We start from the raw sequence: 13680 nt of genomic DNA, 5'->3' as shown, positions 1-13680 counted from the left end.
TTCAGAATTTCAATATTATTAAATGACTTTGAATAATATAAAATCCCTAACTCTTTTATCTGTCGAATTTAAGTTTAAGAATATGCGACGGTTTTCATGAGATCCTGTATAAAATTTCTGCTAGTGACTCCACTCTACCCTACACGATACACATACTCCGGTGAAATAAAAATAAAAATGAATGCATGAATGTTAAAATTTTATATTTTATTTTTTCTGAGTCAAACATTTTATGTATTTAAAATTGTATTCATTTTATTTGAGTTTTATGAAATTGCGCCAGTGTCCAACCACTACCTCACTCAAACATAATATTTCTCATCAATGCTGTGACTGGAACAGATATATAATTGAAATGGAGCGAATAAGAAAACATTAATAATATTCAATATATACAATGAACGTGACTGATAAAATAATAAATAAAAGTGGTATAACAAAAATCCCATGCGTTTGGAAAACGGTGTAAAACGCACTAGTGTTCGGATTACATAAATGAGAATTGCGCGTTCTAATTTTTAATCACAGAATCCGGAAACAGAGCTAAAGTATAAATAAATTCAATACTTTAATTATGAGCAGATGAATGCAAAAAAAAAATTGAATGAAGTTATATTTATTTGGGTGGTGTCAATGGTATTATTGTTGTAGAAAAAAATCTGTTCATTAACATTTGAAATAATATCAAGAGATTTCACGTTTTAAAATAGAAAACAATGCTCGTCTAAAACCAGGATACAACGCTTCAAAAAAAAAACAGTACTGTTAAAAGTGACCGAATAATTTTATTGCATGTGAATGAATAAACTGTAATACGACCCCTGCTGTAGTGTAAATCCCCATCTATTGTTTACCAAGATGTAACGACAGACTGTAACCTGAACTCGACCAATCTTACTTTAAAATTCCATAAAAACTAGTTGCAACACAGTATTGATTAAAATGGTATACGGACACCGTCACATTTGGTTGTCAAATTGTAAAACAGTCGGAAGCGCTGTCATCGACAAACAATGAGAAATCCTAAAAATTATTCAATAAGATATAAAACACTAATTATCTTACTAATACAATAATATAAATCAAGAATAAAATTATTCTGCTGTTTTATTCCGAATATTCATATAAAAATATTAATATTAATTTAAGACAGATATACCAGAATCATAACTTCCAATCCTTATGATGCCGAATTTGAAAATTTGATTATTAATTTTAAAAATAATAAGATTTATTTCTCGTGCATGAATCTTATATAGATTTGAAAAAAAATCGACTGTTTCCAAGAGATGACATAAAAAATTGCCGTCTATGTCACAGTCCTTGGGACGTATGTGTGATTTGAATAAAGTAGTGCTTTCTCACTTTGTCCTCGTCAACAAAAAAAAGATAGGTTAACATATTCCCGATTGAAATATTTCAGTCGGACTCGCTTAGCACGCGGAATATAATTTCACTTGAGGGCCTCCTTCAATATAAAGAACAAATATAATCTATACAACACATTTCCGATTCAAATCATCCAATCGGGTTATTCTAGAAAGCAGAACGAAATTGTACACTTTTCATAGGAATGTATTCGGATTCGGGCGCGGTTACAAACGAGACCTCATAATCACCCTGACTCGATGATGCCATGGCAGGTTGTGACGATGCCTGGTTATTCTTTGGACGTGACGTGTTAACATCGGTGTGCGCAATATATCGCGCGTTATTCATTGGTATCGTGATTTGCGGTGTTGGTCCAGCTTCAGTTCTAAGCAGTGGATTCTTCACTTCTTCGTACAAAGGATCTGAAGGCGGATCTGGTAACGGGCGGTTCACAGCATTGATCTGATTCTCTTCCTCTTGTGTTCGACGATTTCTGAAGATTAATTTTTTTTATTTAATTAATGATAGTTATGAGTCAATGTGAAGAAACGTATGCGATGGTATAATCTTGTATAAAACCAAAGAAAAAATTTTTCATTGTAAATAAAATTTGTTTTATAATCACTTATCTGGATCTAAGTTATTTTGGTGTTCATTTTGAATTGATATCGTACGTTTGATCAGTAAGATGGATATTTTGACCCTGTGCGTGAGAATAACCCATCTGTAAACTATTAATATTTTTTCCAACTGTGACTCGTGAAAAAGAAGTCGCGGATTGTAATTTTTTTTTTTGAAAAAAATATCTGAAAACTTTGATTCTAATTTCAAACATATATAAATCTATAATTGAAAAATATTAGTTGAATAACTTATGTTCCAAGAAAGGGAAAATGAAAACTATTCATTGCACAACGAGAAATATGAGAAAAATATATAAATAGGAAAATAGCAACTCCGAGCTCACCTATTTTTCCAATAAAAATATGCTTTGCATGCTGTAATTTGTAGGATGAATGCTAGAACAACCATCCCAATAATCATTCCCATTGTTTGGGGAGACATCGTAATGGGATCGTCCTGATAATCCTCGATTGCTTGCGAAGAAATTGAAGGCTCATTGACTGTGTTTGTTATACCATAATGACTGAATGGTGTTTTTATATTTCTAGTAGTTTCAGCGACTGTTGTTGTTGGTTTTGAATGCGTTGTAGGTTGTAGTGATTGATAGGTTGTAGGTTGCGATGTAGTTTCCGGGGATTCTATTCTGTTTCCTGAAATGAATAAGATTTAATTTCAAATACAAGCAAAACCATTGTATGATTAACATTGATGCCCCAATCTCTGGTTTCGCATCCTGATTGCTTGATTCTGTCCAAGCATAGATTTGAGTTGTACGTTATCCAACATATGTCGTCGTTGGCAGATTTAAAATTGACGTAATAGTTTGTCCAACAACCTATATGTTATAAAAGACAAGCACAACATAGTAATACAAATAACTCTAACCCTATCAGATCGTGTACTGCTTGTCCCTCGTGAATTGCTTAAATAAATATATATATGTGTATAGTCGCCAGAAGCAACGTGTTTATCTTTCCAAAACGTTTATTTGTAGCACAATCAGAAGCAATGTTGAATTAAAAATATAAAACTTCAGCACGTAAAAAGTACAGTCATGCAATTTCACAAATTCTAATACGAGAAAATTGATGACTCAATGAATACTATAATAGGACAATATTCAGAAATACACAAAAAAAAATTTTTTTTTGGGAGAAAAGGAAAAAACTTTTTCAGTTCGAGTAGGCTACTCTAGGTATTCATTACAACATTTTATGTATAATAAAATTCTCTGTCATAACTTATACTTACAGCTTGGCGTAGAACCACCACCCATCCGTATAAGATTTCTCTTCGTTTGTACAAAATTGGTTGTGAAAGTCATTCGAAACATGGTATGATGAAGATCGGTTGGGAAATAAAACTCCCAGGAACAATGGACCCAATCCCAGGAACATTCTGCTTTACTTGTTGGAGATTCCACGTACCCGCTTAAATCTTGTGTTACTTCAATGCTTTTGCACTTTCTGCCTTCAAGAGTATCTGAGAAAATAATAAACAAAATAATAAATTTACAATTACTTGTTTTATGTTATGACGTATTTAAGTTTTAGTGCTTGATCAAGAAAATAATAAAAAAAAAAAATTGCATAAGAAATGACTTACTTGAGCTTAGCAATAAAATCACGAACAATAAAATTCGATTCATTTTTGTTAATTCATTTTGAATTGGAGACAACTATAATAAATTATTTTTTTCTTATCGTCTTCAACTGTTCTAGTTTGTCTCAATTGCTTAAATACCGCCTTGCAATCGGCATGCTTAGTTTGAAGCTTGAAATCACTTCTAACTTATGTGTATCAAAACAACATATCCACGTAAATTTCTTTGTCTTCGCGCTGAACGAAGATATCTGCCAAATGCAAATACTGCATGTGTTTTGTGATATATCAATACATTGTGGTCAAAATGAAAATCTGTCAGGAAAAATTATTGAAACCACTTTATGTTTTGAAGTTATTGAATCGCCTTTTCTAGATGAAACTGAAAAAAAATGAAGAAATATTTTACGATTTGTTCAATAGTATGAGTTTTCATGGACTTCGATATCCTGTTTCGTACAAGTTTGTTGGATTTCTTGCAACGCAAGATGTTATTGTTTAATGTAGAAAAAGCAAAAGTAACAAACGTTTGGACTCTTACTAACCAGTTATATTTAAACCAAGGGTAACAGAAGCCAAATATAGATTTTTTGAATAGTATGAGTTTTCATTGACTCACGATATCCCAGTTTCGTACAAGTATTGTTGGATTTCTTGCAACCTAAGATGTTATTGTTTAATATAGGAAAACCAAAAGTAACAAACAGTTGGAATCTTACTAACCAGTTATATTTAAACCAAGGCTAACAGAAGCCAAATATATATATATAATTGCCGATTCATGTCTCTGAAAAAATTGTGCTGAGTAGAGAAATGACTCAACCCAACAAAAATACCTTAAAAATAGTTGCTATTGTAACCAACTTACTATTACTCTAAATATTTTTCCTAAAAAATTATTCTGGATTCTGTACCAAATAAATTTCACATTTAAAACAGAATTGTGCCTTTTGCTGATTTTTGAACGAGTTATCACGTTATCTACTTATTAGGCCTTCTTTGGAAGTTATGGAAAAAAATGGAAAAGATATTTCATAAACAGGGTTTATTAGATTAATATGCAGATTGTGGACGGAAAAGTTTTCCTAAAAACTTTTTACCAACTTAATGTATGTAATGTATCTAAATTAATGTGTGACGCAATAGTCTATGAACAAATGTCGCCATGTATTTTAAATTTTAGTTTTGCTATGAGTGAACGTTCAAATGATACGACTTATATAAAGATTTTATAATCTGAAAATTTTGTGGAAAAGCTATCAGAAAATTTTTTGTTTCAATTCAAAGTTACCACCCCACTAATACAAGAGGGAATGCCGTATAATCTCATAAAACACAAGCAACGTATTGTAGCGCTTATGCATATTTGCACAATTAGCCTTTTAGATTTAGTTTGATAATGAGTTTTGAACAATTATAAATCTAATCGTAAAAATTTTAATTGTGCTTAATAAAACTGAATCAAAAGATTTCACGTGGGATAAAGTATTAGCCAGAGATTACCAGATTCACTTTACGACTTTTCTCAATGCAACTAGAAATGCTTTAACCTATATTTTTTATTAGCAATAAATAACCTGCAATGGTCAGATGATAAATACAAGCTTCCGTGTTTGCTTCTCATTGTTTTATATAGGTAATGGCTCACGACCATGTTGTCGGTTTGTTTGTGTTGAACTGCTGAAGTGGTGAGAGTGGAAGCAAACTAGCAATACATGTAACGCAAAACGGTAAATTGAAGCAATGCAGGGTATTAGCGTGTAATGAAGGCCGCGTGGGAAAGACAAGACAAATCTAATTTCCCCCCTTTCACAATTGTCAGGGGTTTTCCAATGCCACCAGCCATGCTCATCGCCATCCAAGTTTGTTAACTCTCCTAATAATACCGTAATGTTGACAAACTTAAACACCAAGAAGTAAACAAACTGAACGATCAACAATTTCATAAAATTCCATGAACCAAATAGCCATTATATATTCTTCATCGATTAATAAAAGCTGTTGTATAATTAACTATCAATCACGAATGGCAGTCTTTATTGAATATCAACATAATCTGTATTGCAAGAAAATAATATTTCAGAGTCGATACCGACTTTATTACTACCTTAATCGGAATTTAATTATTTAACACAATTCAACTATAAAATATAGATATATGCAGTATTTGAACATTGTACAAAATGTACAGCACATTTGTTACTGCTCGGACTTTTTCAGCGTTTGTAGCAACGTTATAAGCTCCCATGTAAAGCGGAGACATGGGCGGGCTAACGATTGAATCTATATTATGTTGCTTGAATGTATAACATAGCCGCTAATAAATTACATTGACAATAAGAGCAGAAGAAGCAAATAGCACATAATAGCGCATGTATACTAATATTAAAGTATGCAGCCTAATCTTGGTAGATTGAAAAATCGGTACATTCACATATGTTATATTGTTATAACTAAGAGATGAGGGCGATGGCAAAAAGATTGAATTATTGCAAAAATTATAGCGCGTCATATATTATTACGATCAAGAGGCAGAGACTTTAGGCACAATAAAAATAAATTATGATGCAATCAACTGAAATACTTCCGGTAATAAGTAATTCAAATTATTAATGAAAGATACAAAATAGTCATGCTCCAATAGCGACAGGTTTTCAAAAATGAATCTAATTTGTTCAATTTTGATCCGTTATCGTTAATTTTTGATAATTCAATTAGTTTATGCGTTATGTACGCATATTTTGTATATTCTGTTTGTTTTCATCGTCGCTACGTTTTATTGCGTTTATCATGAGCATAATTAGTTTGGAAGGTGTCTGGGCACCTCGAATCCAGGTAGATAAGAATGCAGCACCGAATCTCCCGTATAGCCTTTCTCCCGGAATTGACTCTTCAAGCTTTGAGCTTGTGTTATAGGCGGTGTAAATAATGCCAGCCAAAAGATCAATCACATCTAAATAAACAGAAATATGTCAACATACACATTACGCTAGTGTGGATTTTTATTTAATCCTTTTGCATGCATTTTTCAATAATATTGAAAGCAAAGACTTGAAAAAAAATTTTCTCGTGTTTTGAATATTTAGAATTTGAAATAAATTAAAATACAACACGAATTTTGCATTTACGAGGCGTATTTAGCCAAAGTAATATGACTCGCTGTTGCGACCCCTCTGAAGCAGGGACGTGGACTTACGTAACTACTTGTCGGATAGATGGAAACGTAAACGAAGACATAAATATCTTCGATATCAAGATGTAGATTCATGGCTGACAAAGCCGCCATTGATCAAAACCAGAATGCGTAACAATGGGTATTAATAGTAATACCCCCTTTCAATGTAATTAAATTGGGAATAGGTTTTAGCGTCATTTTACGGCAAAAAATTATTTGTACACTAATTTGAAGCGTAATGAGTGAAGTTTCATTTGCTAGTGATCAACCAGTGGTAATGTTCGGAAATTATCATATACAAAGTGGGATGAGAAGAATTCTGGAAAAACGTTGAAAAGAGAGAACAGTTGGACTCACCCGCCAATAAAATTATGAATGTTTGCGTGTGCGGGTTGTTACAACAATTGCAACATTTTTCGATTTTGCAGAACCAGTCCAGGAGCAATACGCCGATTGTTACAATGAGTCTAAGAATAGCAGCTAGAACCAGAAGTGCGATCACTATCAGCTCGTCAGCTCCTCGATCTAAATCAACAATGTTAAAACATCTGAAGAAATAATGTCAATACCTGACTTTTGAATGGCAATAACTGAATAATTTTTAATGGTTACAAGAGAATTGATTATAAATTTTGAAACTCAAGATCAATTTTATCTGCTGCTGTGCTCATTTTTGGAATCAAATTAGTTACTTCTAAAAGTACTTTATAAATCAGTGCCACACACTGATTGGTACATTGTGAACAAGACTTATATAATACTAAATCACCAGCGCAAGTTTTCACGAGCTATTTTACTGTCAGAACTGATTTTAAAACTATTGGAAATATGCAGAAATATTTTTTACCTTTCACCCAGCAGCTTCAAAAGTATCAATTTTGTGTGGTGAAATATGTGTTAACAACAGGTTGGTATATAATATAATATATGACGTAGATAGATGGATTCACTTAAATATTCACAACGATCATTTTTGGCAAAATCCACACAGACAATGCAATTTCCAGAAGTTACAGTGCAATTGATTTCACCACAGTAGTTGTATGATCCTTGACATACATTAGAATCCACAGATACTAACCAACGAGTTGAAGAAATTGAGTAGATGCTCAATATCAAGTTGATTTGAGGTGTGAGTTTGATGACACTTTTCCTTTTTCTAGTCTGCCAGCCATCGCCACACCTGCAATTATTTTTCTCGCAGGTGAATTCAAGACAAAATATAGAATGCCTTGATTCGTTAGCTGACATTTCATAAGTAAACTGTAGAAAATGAAATGGTGAATGAGACGGCGATTGGACACTGTTGATTTTTTACAACTATGCTAATTGAATGCAAAACTATCAAAAACTGCTTGTTCAAGACTGATAAACATACAGCTAATGGTGCGTGATTTAATCTGTATTCGACCCAAATAATTTATTAGAGCCATACCCCAAAGAATTAGTTATTCACCCAAAAAAACTGAAACAATTGAGAATACAACCTACATCAAATTACTGCACCATTCGTCGTTTGTTGCGGGTACAAAGCTAGCACAAACATAATATTATATTTTTGTGACTGTTGCATCTATGCCAGAAATAAAGCAACGTAGGAAACCACGCAATTTCAAGACGGAAATAAAAACATTCGAAGTATAAGCTAACTATAAATTTTTTAATTCGTCGGTGTGTGGACCTTTTATGTAATATTTGCATTTCAGACTAAATATCAGATTCTATTTTTGATCAGTAAATCACTTTTATGCGAATCGTTCATATTGAAAGATTTGGCGTATTTATCTATGTTATAGGTTTGCAAAGATGTAAACTTAACAATACTATGTATGGAAGCAATTTATCCAAAAAATACATTTCGTATTGCTGAATTCTGTCGATTACAAATAACCTAAACCAGCAATCCAAAATCTGCTAATGGGAACAATAAAAATACCAGCAACTGAGCTTTTGAGGAACTATAAATAAACTCCTTTGCTTCCACAACACACGCCATGCTTACAAATAAACCTTCACCACAAAGATTGACTTGGTCTTCACAAAGTAATGCAACCTTTAACCTCCTTTTTTTCAAAATAAATAGCCAATTACCTAACGGCTTTAACTAAAACATTCATTCACGCGGTTTGCATTTTGGTCACCTATCATTCCATGCAAAGACGCAGCCAATGGTTCGGAGACAATCCTTGTCAAATTATTGGACTGCAACTGGAAAAGTCGAGTGGGAGTGCATTTTGCTAAAATCGACGATTATTTATGTCGCCGTGGCGTACTATTTAGGCCGCGGTAAAACCTTTGCGTTGGTGTGAATTCTCCCTAAATCACAAATTTCCTAAAAAATTTGTGCCACGGCAACGATAATAAATAATTTATTTTTGACCCCGCGCAGAATTGGGAATCCGATGATAGTTAATAAACATTCTTTAGAGATGGGATGCTAAAGACAAACAAGAGGGGAATCCACAATGCAAATTTTTTGAAAATGGCAATATAAAATAATGAAAATCGAACTCTAGACAATATAAGTTTTTTTTCCGTTAGAAAAAAAATTTCGGCGTAAAATTTCGTGTGGCTACCTAATCTAAATTTTTCGTGGTAATGCTACACAAGGCTGGCAACGCGAATTTGTCCCGAGTTGCGATAAAATAAATATAAGATTAGTAGATTACGGTAATATTCAGTCAATTTTTATTGCGCCAATATTATTTTTACTATCTGAGGTTTTATAGCAGACTTGGTGATTTTTCTGACGATTTACCGTTGGTGACTAATCTCAAATTTGTCAAATTCACAAGGTGGCAAAATTACAGATCAAAACATGATATATTTGGCCAGTTTATTACACAATTTTGTGTCCACGAATTGTCGTGGTATTTTAGAGCACTGTTGCATTTATTTTGTCGACGCAAAAGCAGGTTAAATTGAAGACAATTAAACAAATACCGCAAACAATTTTAATCATGCCCGTATCAGCCGTGAATTGATTACTTTGCACAACAGAAAAATCATTATTATCCGTAGAAAGAATCTTTCCGCGGGGATTTCAAGGCGATGAATATGTATTTTTGATTCACTGATATATTTGCATTTAATTGTTTTCTAACATTGTAACATTTTCTTACGGTGATACCGAATTTGCAAGATTGCGAAAATAAGTATAACAAGTAATAAAAAATTTTCACCAAAATTGGATCTGATAAAAATATGTGTCATTTCTATACTAAGCTTCCACTGTAACTGAATGTGAATACAAATTTTATCTCGGCACCTCTTTCGGCGACCTGTATGTTATACACCTATCGACAATATTTCACGTATACTGTATATAAAAGGGAATCTGGTTATTTATTGTTACACCCATGAAGCGTATAAATTTTCACCAATAATTAGTTTTTCTCTGTGCTTTTTGTTTGGTCAGGTATGGTTGGCAGGATGTGAATAATTGAAAAACATGGGCTTGGAGACAAACTGGACTGGAGTCTTGTATATCATCAAATAACAAATATTCAACTTTCATTTTAAACGTAGCGATTCTAAGTTATTTACAAGAATAAACGTCATTATGTTCCGTGAATAGGAAGCTGATTACGTTCACATGCAGTTATTCGATGGTTGCAGATACCGCTGCTGGGTCTGCCCGTCAGATACTTTCCTGTTGGATTCAATAAAATATCCAGAAATATTGCGAAAAACGTAACATATCAGGTATACATTGCTTATACAATGCTTGTTAAAGAAAAATATTCCTTGAAATGAAGTCAATAATCGGGGCTATTCGTGGAAGGTTTAATGATGACCAAAATATAATAATTTCAGATTATTAGCTCTGTCTACCATCGTTTGTTGTGCCTACAAAGCATAGTAGATTTCTCTTTATACTTGGCCGCTTGCCCATTTTTCTCCCAGCATAAGAAATACACGTCACAAGATTGTTAAAATAGGCTTATAATATAAGACAGGTACAAATTAGCACTTAATCCCATGCTTATGAAATTCAAGTTAATCTTGCTTGTTTACTAATAAACACTTGATTGCATTTCTTATTGAGTTACAGTAATGGTGGCAAAAAATCCCAATATACTATACAGAAAGGCATAAAAGCGCAATTACTATATCAGAATTAATATGAAAAAATAGTTTTGATCAATTAAATCTAATCATGAAAATTTCAATTCATGATTTTTAAAACTAAATAGACTATTCCGTTCATATATAAACGGCTAAGATTCGCTAGTGAAGCAGAAACGCAATGTAAAACAGTTAATAACTATGAATGTTCATTCAATCGAACGACTTTTTACCTTTCGAGTTCAGCCTAAATGTTGTCACAGCCAGTGTGTGTTCGTATTCAATTATGCCTTGCCAATGATTATTGGCGTAAAAATGGAAATTTTAGTAGAATTTTAAAAATTGAAAATTAGAAAAAAAAAATACTCTGGCCCCGTTTGAAAATAATAAATAGATATCATCCATTAGCGTTAGGGTTAAGAATGAAGGACTGGGTGATTTCTATTTTTTTTTATATTTTTTTCATTTTAGTGATGGAGCGGTGTTTTTTTTCGGTTGGGGTTTTCCACCACATTTCCAAATATGTTTACTCTAAATTATTAAATTATTATTCTGTTATTGATTAAAAATATAAATATTTGAATTTAATTTATCTTCAGTTTATTTTGAACGATAAAAACTTGTTAAAAATTACTCCTTTATGTCAAGTCAAATGTCTATGGTTGAAGCTGGAATGGGCGAAGAAGGTTTATCAATGACACATGCATCAGGCGCTTGACTCAGACGCTTGACTCAGTTAATCAGACGCTTCATTGTCAACTAGTTTTTTTGTTTCTTCATCCGCTCTGTTAATGGTGCCCTTACACCATGATTTTGCAAATAGAATCAACGGTGCAATCAGCCAGAATATTCTAACAAATGTTGCAACGAATGCGAATCCAAATCTGCCACACAGAGAACCTATGAGCGGAATATCCTCTAGTTTTTCATCTTCGTTGTAAAAAGCGTAGATTAGGGCTGTTGCGCAATCAATGACGGCTGGAAATAAAATATTCTAAATTATGTCACTTAACTTTACACCCTAAACTCATGAAATGAAAAAGACTTTCAATAATAACATTTGCATTCTAATATCTTCGTTTAGTCTACTTTTTTCTTTATTAAGGTGACAAATTGAGTTTAAAAAGTTGAATAATTGAAGATATCTACGATTATAGCCGATGACCATCGAATATTTTGGTGAAATCATTTAAAAAACGTATGATATGCAAAGCGATTAATTGTGTATAATAGGATATTAGATAAGATATCGCGCTATCTAACGTTCAATTAAGTCATTATAATGTTTTGGTAAAACTTATAAGTTGAATCGAACTAAAAAGTTATTTGAAAACCGATATTACTTGAATAGAACCTTGATGGAAATTTCATATAGTAAAAATAGTAAAAATGATTACATGCAACAGATTCCAATGTAACAATGGCGATAAAGTGCGGTCTCGAACAGTTTGAACAAGACTTGTTGATGTTGAAAAACCAATCAACGACGGTGGAAAGGCAACAGGAAATGAACCGAAGTGATGCAGAGATTATTAATAGTCTGAAGGCAACTTTTTCGTCCGTTCCAGGTTCTGAAAAAAATTGAAAGAAATATGAGCGTTGTCAAAGTAAAAGGTGGTGGGGAAAGCGAGAGTGAATAATTACGTACACGTGATTTTTATGAATTTATAACCTTTGCATTGTAGAATTTATTTAGGGAAGTGGTACGTATATTATACCAGAGGTTTGGTAATATATTGTTAGTTCTTTGCTATGTTATTATTAAATATATTTTCATGGGTTTACTGTTTCGTATGTTAAATCTATTACTACTCGTCCCACAAGTCTGAAGACCGATGTCTGTCACTAAATGAAACAAGATTGAAATAAATTTTGTATTAAACATAGTTTGAGTGAATTTCAGATGTTTCTTCAATTTTATTGTTAATGCAGTTCATTTACATGCTCAAGTCTCCAAATTGATATATATATGATGGTTGGGCCCGGACTTTCTACGAAATGTCCAAATTTAAATTTTAAAAATAATAAATTTTGAAGGTGACTACGTTCCTGATTGCCAACAAGCACAACCAGTTTACATTTATACTCACCAAATGATTCGCAATGCGTCTCGTTTTCAGTGTCATTGCATTGTACACAACTACTTGAGCTAGAGCAGTTGACTTCATTTCCAACACCACATACCTGTGATAGCCCTTGATATGCACTTTCGGTATGTGCAACCAGCCATCTGTCAAATTTAATGGTTACAATGGTGCAATAGAAGGTGCAAATCGAATAAACCATCAATAAGGCTGCACAAAATGTCTCGCAACTTGTTCTGTCTTTGGTCTTGTTAGCATTGCACTCAATTTCACAACAACCGACTGTTTTCATTTTTGCAGGAAGACACCTTATATAGGACAAAAATGTCTAACTGTGGAAAACAAAGGAAGAAAGAATTGAAAGTGTTTAAAAATAAATCGAATTCATAATAGTCCAAACTACTTTCTACAATGATCCTTATTTACGATTTTATTACAAACTTATCACACATTGATCGCAAAATAACATTCTTGCAATTTTAGTGAAACTTCTGCCTTTTTTTCTATTGCCCTGGTAGAAAAAACATTTTTTGTTTCTATTTATATGATGAAGGCGTATAAACGTGTTAATTTAAATTTAAAATCCGAAAATTTAAATGTACTTGATAATATAGTTTTACAGTTCCACTGCTTATTTAAAACGAAAGAAAAGCAAAGTTTCTTGATGTTATCTCAATTTCACGCACACCATTTTCGACTTCAACCGCTTTCTGTACTTACTACCTTGCCCCTTTGCAAAGGATTTGACGAAACGAA

General features: G+C 32.7%; 1 protein-coding gene across 1 annotated transcript; it reads right to left on the bottom strand.

The window, feature by feature from the left end:
- Positions 1-1340: 1340 nt before the first annotated feature.
- On the bottom strand, positions 1341-3840 carry LOC120336957 (uncharacterized). The gene is made up of 5 exons (XM_078119107.1): positions 3601-3840; positions 3247-3477; positions 2708-2830; positions 2339-2645; positions 1341-1864 (listed from the first exon to the last, which is right to left on the bottom strand). Exons 1-5 carry the CDS (start codon positions 3641-3643, stop codon positions 1537-1539), a joined length of 1032 nt encoding a protein of 343 aa, XP_077975233.1. The 5' UTR covers positions 3644-3840; the 3' UTR covers positions 1341-1536.
- Between the last annotated feature and the right edge of the window lie 9840 nt (positions 3841-13680).

This window comes from Styela clava, chromosome 2, assembly GCF_964204865.1.
Source record: "Styela clava chromosome 2, kaStyClav1.hap1.2, whole genome shotgun sequence".
Lineage (NCBI taxonomy): Eukaryota > Metazoa > Chordata > Ascidiacea > Stolidobranchia > Styelidae > Styela > Styela clava.
The sequence above is the reverse complement of the archived record's forward strand: the minus strand, read 5'-3'. Positions and strand labels throughout refer to the sequence as shown.

What these genes read in the sequence shown, in the direction of transcription:
- LOC120336957 (XM_078119107.1), bottom strand. Translation starts at nt 3,643, where the DNA reads ATGAATCGAATTTTATTGTTCGTGATTTTATTGCTAAGCTCAA. An exon ending in TGGTGGTTCTACGCCAAGCT is followed by an intron (nt 2,831 to 3,246) that starts GTAAGTATAAGT and finishes TATAACATATAG; the next exon opens with GTTGTTGGACAAACTATTAC. An exon ending in TATTTTTATTGGAAAAATAG is followed by an intron (nt 1,865 to 2,338) that starts GTGAGCTCGGAG and finishes ATTAATCTTCAG; the next exon opens with AAATCGTCGAACACAAGAGG.